The sequence below is a fragment of the Monodelphis domestica genome, chromosome 2 (assembly GCF_027887165.1).
Source record: "Monodelphis domestica isolate mMonDom1 chromosome 2, mMonDom1.pri, whole genome shotgun sequence".
NCBI classification, from domain to species: domain Eukaryota; kingdom Metazoa; phylum Chordata; class Mammalia; order Didelphimorphia; family Didelphidae; genus Monodelphis; species Monodelphis domestica.
The window spans coordinates 533,515,256-533,527,381 of NC_077228.1; the positions used below are offsets into that span (position 1 = coordinate 533,515,256).

The 12,126-nt window shown below is 37.7% G+C and overlaps 1 protein-coding gene across 2 annotated transcripts in view; it reads right to left on the reverse strand.

Moving 5' to 3' along the window:
• Positions 1-729: 729 nt before the first annotated feature.
• The window catches only part of LOC107651152 (zinc finger protein 665-like), a 70,670-nt gene continuing 59,273 nt past the window's right edge, over positions 730-12,126 (reverse strand). For both annotated transcript variants that reach the window (XM_056814403.1, XM_056814402.1), the window contains one exon: positions 730-11,559. In XM_056814403.1, coding sequence (XP_056670381.1) covers positions 10,820-11,559 — 740 coding nt within the window. In that variant the 3' untranslated portion in view covers positions 730-10,819. The remainder of the gene's footprint in view (positions 11,560-12,126) is intronic.

Sequence of the window (12,126 nt, forward strand, 5' to 3'; positions counted from 1 at the left end):
TGGGCGATTGGGGGCCTCAGATGAGCCACTTAGGTCTTCAGTGTCTGAAGCAGAAACCCTAATATCACTGAAAATGACTTTATTAATATTATAAGGAATAAAATGTATATATCCTTAAAAAAAATAACTTCCACCCCTGACAACCAGAAAGTAAAAAATCTGTTTGAAACTTAAAATATTTTTTGGTTTGTTGGTTTTCCTGGTTGGAGGCTGAAAAAGTGGCAGTAGCAGTGATTCCGTTATACCTCCCTAGCTCTGATAAGAAAAAAGGAGGAAAAAAATCAACCTAGGCTTTAAAAGCAGAAAATATGGCCAAATAATTCTAGCAATTTAAATAAGTGCTGGTTAATTCACATAATTTAGTCATAAACCCAAATGGTCACTTTTAATACAATTGGGACCTTTTACCCTTTTAAATTTGTGGGGTGTTGTGGGGGGGGTGATTTCAGGTAAATTCACCAATCCGTAGCCTTGGGGAGACATCTTAAGCTTGGAGAATTTGGGTAGGAACAATAGATGGTCCCACCAACCCAAGTCTTTGTTGGCAGATGAGCCAATGGTGAAAATTTATCAGGGTACTAGCTTCCTATTTTTTAAAGGGGGGAGGAGTACCTTAAGGAATGGGGTATAGCATCTAGGGAAGGTTCACACCTCATCATCCTATCTGGGGTAACCATAATGTAATTCCAGAAATGATCTAACCTATAAATAAAGTCACTGAGGCAGAGCTCTGAGTCAATTACTATTTATTAAATGGACCTGGCCACTATCTGAGACCACTTCGTGTTCAGAGTCAAGTTTTATAATCCTTAAATCCCAGACAGTTCAGATGGGACAGTACAAAGTACAGAATCTCCTTGGGGGTCCCATGGTCACTTTGGGGTTCACAGAGCAAAGACCTAGTAGATCTCCACCTGCATTGCTTACAAATGTATGTATACAGAAGACAGAATCCCACCTAAATGTTGGCCAACAGACTCCTAACAAGGGGACATTTTACATTTTGCAGGGACCTTCCAACCCATTAGAACATTTCTATTCTCCAGTACTCAGACCGTCCAGGCTGGAGGTCTGGGGGTCTTCCTTGCCTACTTAGTCATCAGGCCACATCGATGGAGGTCCTCTAGTTAGGACACTCTTGTGCTCAGTGAAGTACATGGTAATGACAAGTTGAAAATCTCCTATAAGAGAGGATCTATTTAACCTACTCTATTTATTCTTAATTCTGTTACATATTGGGATTAGTTGATTATCCTTAACTGACTCATTGTATAATAATGACTTTTAATACACAAGAAATAATCAGTCCCCTTATGGAATGGCTTTAAACTGGATTATATTGATTAGCAATGAATCTAGGGGTAAAATCATTTCTTAAGGAGGGGCAGAGGGCTATTCAAATAGGGTGAAGGTCCAATTTTTTCTCATTGTACCCATCTAGCAAGAAATGGATGGAGCCAGTAGAACCACATACAGTTTATATTATTCATACTCAGTGATTCCAGTAGTGTCAATAGGAAGACTGACACAAGTAGATCTCTGAGCAATTTTATCAAACAGTGGCTGTCTCAGACCTCCCTCTTCCCCAGAGGATCAGAAGACTTGACTCCCAGGGTAGGTTACCTCCACTGGCAGATGTGCCCATGAGATTGCATTCACTGTCTCTGATTTGGAGGAGAAAGTTGTTTATCTCCTTTCCAGAATAAAGAAAAAAAATATTAATCAATCAAATCTCAAAGGGAAAGGAGATGGAAAGGCCTAGAGCACAAGATTACATGAGATCATTTGTAGTAGTCTTCCCAATAATTGATGGGGAAACCGTAGAGCCAACATTCCCTTTGCTTTTTACCAGAAAACAACTCTGGCTGGAGAAGAGCCTTGTGAATACTATCACTGTGGGAAGATTGAAGCTTGGATCTGTTTCTGATACCTTTAGAAAGCCCCTGCTTAGACTTGCCTCATTTCTGAGATATCATATAGAAAAGCCAACCTGTGAAATTCAGGAGGGAGCTCTGGAGCCAGCCTGACTCTACGATGATGCTGTTGAGGTTTCACATGCCTTTGTGAACATCTTCTTGAAGCATATCTAGAACCTGTGGGAAAACCAGATTCCTTTGTTGGAAACTCTCTTGTCCTGTGTAGCTTCGAGACTGGACTTGTTTATGGCTCTGGGTCCAGATTTGTTGCTTAATCAGCACCTACAACTCATGTTGACCCCAGAAGCCTTTCAGGAGCTCCACAAATTGAAATAAGGAAATTTCTGAGCTAGACCTTTTAGAAGCCTATAAGCTGTATCTGGGAAGTGCCTCAGCCATTGTTTCATCATTCCTATATTTCAAATTTTAGAAGTAAAACTTCTAGAGGCTCCTCGACAGGCTCCCTATTTTTGCTCTCACTTCTGCTGCAGGACTTAATCAGCCATTCTGAGACCTAAGACCTTAATAGTAGAAATGGAAATGCAGATGTGGGCATGCTGGGATTTGAGGAAATTTAGTATTTGCAAGTTGTTTCCGGTTTTTGTTTTCAATCAATGCCTGATATCTCCAGCAACTACTATTTCTTGGGGTCTCAGATGTTTAATAAATGCTTATTGACTATAACCATTAGAATGCAAGCTCCTCCAGGGAATAATCATTTCATTCTTTTTTTTTTTTAATCCTTAGCACTTAGTCTACTGCCTGGCCCTTAGTAGGTGTTTTATAAATGAGAACTAATTCAGAAATGCTTCTTGAAGTAACATGATTTGAGTCTCCAGTTCAAGAGAATTTGAGGCATTCTTTTCCCTCCTGCATTCCAAGACCTGACAAAAGCAAATCTAATCAAGGAAGACTTTGATCTGCATTCAGACTCCATCAGTTTTCTTTGGAAGTAGCATTTTTTATCCAGGGTCCTTCAGAATTGTCTTGGATGTAGCAGATTGGTTAACATGATAGCAAAGGAAAGTAATGAATGCTGGAGGGGATGTGGCAAAGTAGGGACATTAATTCATTGCTGGTGGAGTTGTGAACTGATCCAACCATTCTGGAGGGCAATTTGGAACTATGCACAAAGGGCGATAAAAGAATGTCTACCCTTTGATCCAGCCATAGCACTGCTGGGTCTGTACCCCAAAGAGGTAATGGACAAAAAGACTTGTACAAAAATATTCACAGCTGCTCTCTTTGTGGTGGCCAAAAATTGGAAAACGAGGGGATGCCCATAAATTGGGGAATGGCTGAGCAAATTGTGGTATATGTTGGTGATGGAATATTACTGTGCAAAAAGGAATAATAAAGTGGAGGAATTCCATGGAGACTGGAACAACCTCCAGGAAGTGATGCAGAGCGAGAGGAGCAGAACCAGGAGAACATTGTACACAGAGACAAACACACTGTGGTATAATCGAACGTAATGGACTTCTCCTTTAGTGGCGGTGTAATGTCCCTGAACAATCTGCAGGGATACAGGAGAAAAAACACTATCCATGAGCAGAGGACAAACTGTGGGAGTAGAAACACCGAGGAAAAGCAACTACCTGACTACAGCGGTTGAGGGGACATGACAGAGGAGAGATTCTAAACGAACACTCTAATGCAAATATTAACAATATAGCAATGGGTTTGAATCAAGAACACACGTGATACCCAGTGGAATCACGCGTCGGCTATGGGGGTGGGGGGGAGGAAAAGAAAATGATCTTTGTCTTTAATGAAGAATGCATGGAAATGATCAAATAAAATACTATAAAAAAAAAAGAATTGTCTTGGATGCAGGGCTGGTTCAATATTAGGAAAACCATCCACATAATTGACCACATCAACAAGAAAACCAACAAGAACCACATGATTATCTCAATAGATGCCGAAAAAGCCTTTGATAAAATACAACACACATTCCTATTAAAAACACTAGAAAGCATAGGAATACAAAGGTCTTTCCTAAAAATAATAAACAGTATATATCTAAAACCATCAACTAATATCATCTGCAATGGGGATAAACTAAATCCATTCCCATTAAGATTAGGAGTGAAACAAGGATGCCCATTATCACCTCTATTATTTGACATTGTATTAGAAACACTAGCAGTAGCAATTAGAGAAGAAAAAGAAATTGAAGGCATTAAAATAGGCAAGAAGGAGACCAAATTATCGCTCTTTGCAGATGACATGATGGTCTACTTAAAGAATCCTAGAGATTCAACCAAAAAGCTAATCGAAATAATCAACAACTTCAGCAAAGTTGCAGGATACAAAATAAACCCACACGAGTCATCAGCATTTCTATATAATTCCAACACAGCTCAGCAGCAAGAACCAGAAAGAGAAATCCCATTCAAAATTACCTTAGACAAAATAAAATACTTAGGAATCTATCTCCCGAGACAAACACAGGAACTATATGAACACAGCTACAAAACACTCTCCACACAACTAAAACTAGACTTGAACAATTGGAAAAACATTAACTGCTCATAGGTAGGATGAGCCAATATAATAAAAATGACCATCCTACCCAAACTCATCTATCTATTTAGTGCCATACCCATGGAACTTCCAAAATTTTTTTTTACTGATTTAGAAAAAACCATAACAAAGTTCATTTGGAAGAACAAAAGATCAAGGATATTCAGGGAAATCAGGAAAAAAATACAAAGGAAGGGGACCTTGCAGTCCCAGATCTCAGACTATATTATAAAGCAGCGGTCATCAAAACAATTTGGTACTGGCTAAGAGACAGAAAGGAGGATCAGTGGAATAGATTGGGGGAAAGCGACCTCAGCAAGACAGTATATGACAAACCCAAAGACCCCAGCTTTTGGGACAAAAATTCACTATTTCATAAAAACTGCTGGGAAAATTGGAGGATAGTGTGGGAAAGATTAGGTTTAGATCAACACCTCACACCCTACACCAAGATATATTCCAAATGGGTGAATGACTTGAACATAAAGGAAACTATAAGAAAATTAGGCGAACACAGAATAGCATACATGTCAGACCTTTGGGAAGGGAAAGACTTCAAAACCAAGCAATACTTAGAAAGAGTTACAAAATGCAAAATAAATAATCTGGAATACATCAAATTAAAAAGTTTTTGTATCCTCATCGTTTCTTATAGCACAACAGTATAGTCATAATCATTATACCAAAACTTCATTTATTACTCAATTGATGGGCATCCCCTCAATTTCCAGTTCTTTGTCATCACAAAATAAACTGCTAGAAAGTTTAGGTATAAAACCTGTTAATGGGGGTAGTCCTCCTAAGGATAGAAGAGTTAGTATGATAATAATAATTATAGGGGTGGATTTGTTCCATAGGGTTGACAGTGAATTAATTTTAGTTATTGATGAATGGTTAAGTATAAGGAACATAGTAATAGTTGTAGTAAAATAAATTAATAAGTTTAATATAGTAAGTGTGGGTTAAATTATGATAATAATGGTTATTCATCCTATGTGAGCAATTGATGAGTATGCTAATATTTTTCGTAGGTGTGTCTGATTCAATCCCCCTCAGCCTCCTAGGAGTGTTGATAGGATGCTTAAAATTATTAATACATATATATTTAGTGAGGGTGAAATCTGATATATAATTGAGATAGGAGCAATTTTTTGTCATGTTAGGAGTATTATGCCAGATAGGAGTGGAATTCCTTGTGTAACTTCTGGCACTCAAAAGTGAAATGGAGCTAACCCTAGTTTTATTGCTAGGGCTAGGGTTATTAGTAGTGAAGCTCATTGATTGGGTATATGACTAATGGTTCATTGGTTAGTAAAGGATGCATTATAAATAATAGAAAATATTAGGATTATTGAAGCTGTAGCTTGGGTTATGAAATATTTAATAGCTGATTCTGTATTTCATGTGTGGTGGGGGTAAGTTATTAATGGAATAATAGCTAGTGTATTAATTTCTAGGCCTATTCAGGCAGTTAACCAGTGATTGCTAATTAGAGTTACTGAAGTTCCTGTTAATAAGCTGAGCGAAACAATGGTTAATACATAGGGGGACATTAGTATGGGAAGGGTATAAACCAACATTTTCGGGGTATGGGCCCGATAGCTTATTTAGCTGACCTTAATAGAATGTCGAATTTTGAGTTCTTGAATGTAGGTTCGATTCCTATTGTTCTGGAAATAAGGGAGTTTAAACCCCTATAATTTATCCTATCAAGATAATTCTTTTGTCAGACATATTTCTTATATTTGTGGTGGGATGCTTGATAGTGCGATTGGAATAGAAATAAACATTAAACATAGTGCTAGGGTGCTTGGTAGCAAGCTTTTTCATAGTAAGTACATTAATTGATCATATCGAAAGCGAGGGTATGATACTCCTACTCATAAAAAGGCTGATGTTAATAATATTGTTTTAAATATAAAATTAGTAGTACTAATATGTGGATAATTGTGGTTTAGTGAGGGACCAAGAAAAAGAATTGTTGTTATGGCATTTATTGCTATGATATTTGCATATTCTGCTAGGAAAAATATAGCAAATGGTCCTGCGGCATATTCAACATTAAAGCCTGATACTAATTCTGATTCTCCTTCTGTTAGGTCAAAAGGAGCTCGGTTTGTTTCGGCTGAGGTGGAGATATATCATATTATAGTTAGGGGCCATGCGGTTATAATTAACCATAAATTTTCTTGGGTAATTATTAAATTTTTTTAAGGTAAAGGAGCCATTACTTAGTATAATTGAAAGTAAGATAATTGCTAATGTGACTTCATATGAAATTGTTTGGGCTACAGCTCGTAAGGCTCCAATGAGTGCATATTTAGAATTTGATGCTCATCCTGACCATAGGATTGAGTAAACAGACAATCCTGATAGGGCTAGGATAAATAAAAGTCCTAGGTTTAAGTCAATTAGGGTGTGGGGTATAGGTAAGGGGGTTCAGATTGTTAGGGCTAAGGTTAAAGCTAGAATAGGTGCAATAATAAATATTGAAACTGATGATGTTAGAGGTCGGAGTGGTTCTTTTGTAAATAGTTTAACCGCGTCTGCAAATGGTTGTAGAATACCGTATGGTCCGATGACGTTAGGGCCTTTTCGGAGTTGTATGTAACCTAGAACTTTTCGTTCAATTAATGTTAAAAAAAGCTACTGCTAGTAGAATGGGAATAATATAAATTAGTAGGTTGACTAGGAACATGTATTAAGGAGAGGGGTTGAACCTCTGATAATAAAGGCTTAAGTTTTATGCAATTACCTGCTCTGCCACCTTAATAACTCTTTTCTAGAGTAATAAAAACTTGCACTAACTAATTAAGATAGGTTCATTAGTTAGTTGTAAGGCTTGTTTATAATGTTGGCCTTAATTCTCTTGTCCTTTCGTACTGGGAGAAGTAATTATATAGATAGAAACCGACCTGGGTTTCTCCGGTCTGAACTCAGATCACGTAGGACTTTAATCGTTGAACAAACGAACCTTAAAATGCATCCTTCTCACCCCTTAATTTTTTTATGCATTCATCTCATTATAAACTCATACCCATGCCCATCTAACAATAAGGTTCCTAGGAATTATAAATATCATCTTTTCATGTAGGAACATAAGCAGCTTAAATTTACTGACTGATCTAGGATTTCTTTTCCTTTATGCATCTCTTGAGATTTATATTTGAAAATCAGATTTTCTTTTCAGCTTTGTCCCTTTCACAAAGAGTGCTTGAGGAGACCTCTATTTCACTGAACATTCATTTTTTTCCTCATGAATATTTGTACTCAGTTTTACTGGGTGGATGATGCTTGGTTATAATCCTAGTTCTTTTACACTCTGGAATATCATATTCCAAATTCACCAATCATTTAATATCAAAGCTGCTAAATCTTGTGGTATAATGACTACACAATATTTGAATTTTGTTTCAATTCAGGGGATTGTTTGCTATATTTCCTGCTTAATCTGGGAGCCCTGGAATTTAGCTTTTTTTTTTTAATCCTAGCTTTTAGCTTGTACAGTCATTCAATTATCTCTCCTGCATTGATTCCAGGTCAGATATTTTTCCAATGAGATATTTCACTTTTTTTCTATTTATTTATTCTTTTGATTTAAAATATTTCTTAACATCTCATGGAGGCATTAGTTTCCACTTGCCCAATTCTAATTTCTAAGGAATTATTTTCTTCATTTAACTTTTGTAGCTCTACTTTCCATTTGACTAGCTCTATTTTTTTATTTTATTTGTTCATTTTCAAACATTATTCCTTGGAAACAAAGATCATTTTCTTTTCCACCCCCCCCCCTCTTCCCACTCCTCCCTTAGCCAACGAACGATTCCACTGGGTATCACATGTGTCCTTGCTTCGAACTCATTTCTATATTGTTGATATTCTCATTACGGTGTTCATTTAGAGTCTCTTCCATTTGGCTAGTTCTACTTTTTAAGAAGTTCTCTTCAATATATATTTGTATCTCTTATATCATTTGGCCAATTTTGATTTTAAAGAAGTTCCTTTTTTCAATGGATTTTGGTACCCTTTTCAACGCTTCATTTATTGTTTTTTAATATCTTTTTATTCAGTATTTTAGTGCCTCCTTTGCCAAACTACAGACCATTTAAAAAATTTTATTTTATTTATCACTCAATTATTTTCTCAATTTCCCTCTATTTCTCTTATTTGAGTTTTAAAATCTTTTTTTTCAGCTCTTCTAGGATTTTTTGTTCCCGAAATCAATTCACATTTTTCATTGAGACTTTGTCATTTTCAGTTTGTTTTGATCTTTTTGTCACCCCAGTAACTTTTTATGGTGAAGTGCTTTTTCAAAGTTGTTTGTTCATTTCCGTAGCCTATTTCTTGACTTTTATGCTAAATTTTAAGTCTGCTCCTGGGTAGAGGAGGCATTGTTAGAAGCTTGGTATTTTTTTTTTTAATATAAGTGCTTTAAGAGGTGGTGTTGGAATGGGGTTGAGTGGTTCTATACATTTTCACTTCTTCCAAGGTGATGTGATATACAAAGAGGTATGTTCACTACTCTCTTGGCTTATACTCTGGACTGTGAATAACCAGCCTTTTATTTCACATTTTGGAACTGTGATCAACATCCCAAATCCCTCATGGGTGCAAATTCTATTACTTCTAGTGCTTGTCGCACTGGTAGTTCTTACATTGGGACGGCCACCAGGCCTGGAACTAGAACCCACATATGAGCTATGAAACAGACTCCTGCACACAATGCTAGAAAAAGGACCTCTGATCTCCTGTTAAATTGTCTGACCACCCCCTGCCCTTACTGTCTGTGGACTAAGAGCTCCAGAAGTTGTTTCTGCCAGTTCAGTTCCCTTAAGGGCCTGCTGCTGATGGGTCAGGGCACATGGCTTTGCTGCTGACAGAGTAAGGCATGGCCTTGCTATTATTCTGTTAAGGTATAGCCTGCGCTAGACTTTGCTCCACTTTAACCATGGTGGGATTGATCTTTCTTGCTGGCCTTCTAAAGTCTCTAGGCAAAAAAATTCTTGAACCTCATCCTTTTTGGAGTTCTTCTGTTCCAGAATGTTTTGAGACATTTAATCATATCGAGGAGAATTTGGGAAACTTTAGGTAAATCCCTGATTTCTGTCTGCTGTCTTGGCTCTGGTGACCCAGCATTTTTTTTTAATTTTGAGTTTCAAATTCTCTCCCTCCCTACTTTCATATCCTGCTCCTTGAGATGGCAAGCAATCTGATATAGATTATACATGTGCAGTCATATAAAACTGATTTCCATATTGCTCATGTTGCAAAAGACAAGATGACTTGCAATGCCCCCAGATACGGTGAATTATCTTGGAGTCGTTGATGTCTGATCAAACTCTAAATGCTTCCATAGTGTTTGCTTCAGCTACATTCATGGTACTGAAACAAACTGCTCTCATCAACCAATTCCAATTAAGTAGCTAAGTGGCACAATGGATAAAGTAATAAGAATTTTAACCCTTATGATTCTTATGAGAACCAAATGAGGTAATATTGATAAAATGCACTGCATACAGTAGGTGCTATTTAACTGCTAGATATTACTTTTTTTCCTTATGATTTTGATTTTTACTCTTTGTTCCCCAATTCTGCCCTTCTTAAACTGAATTGTTCTCATACTTCTATTCACTTATTTCCCTGTTTAATTAAATGGATTTCCATTCATAAAACACCCTCTTTTCCCTGGATCATTTAACAGTCAGGTTTATGATCTTTTACTGCTTCTTGACTATCACTATGTTTGTATACTAGATTCTGAGCTCTGACAACAGGGACTGTGTTTTGTTTCCCTTTGTGTCCTCAGAGGCTAGAACATAGTAGGTGCTTCATTAATGTTTACTGACTAATAGACTAGGCCAGGGCTGATACTAGGCCTCAATCTCAATCTCTATTCTGCATTCTGATGTCTTTCCTAGTAGTCAATGCACGCTCTGGCTTTAGTATGTGACTCTCTTTTTCTTGATTTAAAGGACTAGACCTAACACTGAAGATCATGGAGGCTCCTTTCTAGGCCCCTGAAGTCTCCTGCCATGAGACACCAAGCAGTCTCTATTTCTCATCTTCCTAAATTGAAGTAGTAATCATACTCATGATTCCATCGGGAAAAGGAAAGGGATTCAGCTTGATTATGTGAACCTTAGACTTGGATTACTTCCAAGTGAGACAAAACCATTGCTCTTACTTGTGCGCTCCTCCATCATTAGGCACAGCCTGGGACCATGTCTGATCAATGTGCTGAGGCCCCACGTCCAGGGCCAGTGGAGGGTCCTGCAATCTTCCTTTAGTTAGCAGGCGACCCCAGGGTCATCAGTAGAGCAAAAGCTCCCAAAGGTATGGCTGGGGTGCACACAGCTGCCCCCAAGGACTGCTGTTTACTGTCTTGGCAGTGCCTGAGGGGAAATAATGGTTGACTTTTGACTGAGGATTTTACTAAGCCGGTAACAGTCATAAGATTTCTCTCCAGTGTGGATTCTCTGATGTACAGTCAGACCACACTTCTGTGTAAAAGCCTTTCCACAGAGATTACATTCAAAAGGTTTCCCTCCAGTGTGGATTCTCTGATGTGCCGTAAAATGAGACTTCTGTGTAAAAGCCTTTCCACATTGATGACATTCAAAAGGAGCCTCTCCATTGTGGATTCTTTGATGTAGATTAAAACTGTACTTGAGTCTGAAAGCTTTTCCACACTGATTACATTCAAAAGGTTTCTCTCCAATGTGGATTCTCTGATGTACAGTAAGATGCGCTCTCTTTGCAAATGTTTTACCGCATTGATTACATTCATAAGGTTTCTCTCCAGTGTGGATTCTCTGATGTATGATAAGACCAGCCTTCTGGGTAAAAGCCTTTCCACACTGATTACATTTAAAAGGTTTCTCTCCAGTGTGGATTCTCTGATGTATGATAAGACCAGCCTTCTGGGTAAAAGCCTTTCCACACTGATTACATTTAAAAGGTTTCTCTCCAGTGTGGATTCTCTGATGTACATCCAAGTTTTCTCTCCAAGTGGAATCACAGGCACCATCACCAATGCATCTTTGCTTCTGAGTTTCTTCCCCAGACAGGCTTAACTCTGCAGTCATCTCTTTCATTTCAAGTCTGATCTTTCCTTCTGAAAAAAACAAACAACACACACCCATAGTCACCTCAACACATATACATCCCTTTTCCTCAACTGGCAGAATAAAAACTGACTTTCATTCTATTTTCCCAGGCAAAGAGAAAAGTCTACAAACACAAATGGGCAGAATCAATCATTCCAACATGCCATTAGCTCACAACTAAAGGAAGACTTCACTGATAAAGACTTTTACTCATATTCATATTAGATCCTCACAAGAAACTTGGAGCACAGGCAGGGGAAGCATTCTCATTGCATTCACAGCTCAGGCCATGAGCTCAGAGTGACTCAATGACTTGAACAAAATCCTAAAAGCTGAGACTAGAACTCAAACTCCGTAATGTCTCTACATTCAGCCTTTCCTTTTCACTTTGATTGTCTGTACTCTCAGTCCTCTATTCATAGATCTAATACTAGTTGGTGCATATATACAGAAGATTTATATTATTTCATGATGTATCATCTGGAAGCATAATATCATTTTCTGTTTTCTTTCTTCTTTTTTTCCCTTTAAACACCTAGCTTCCATCTGGTAATCAATACTGTGTATTGGTTCCA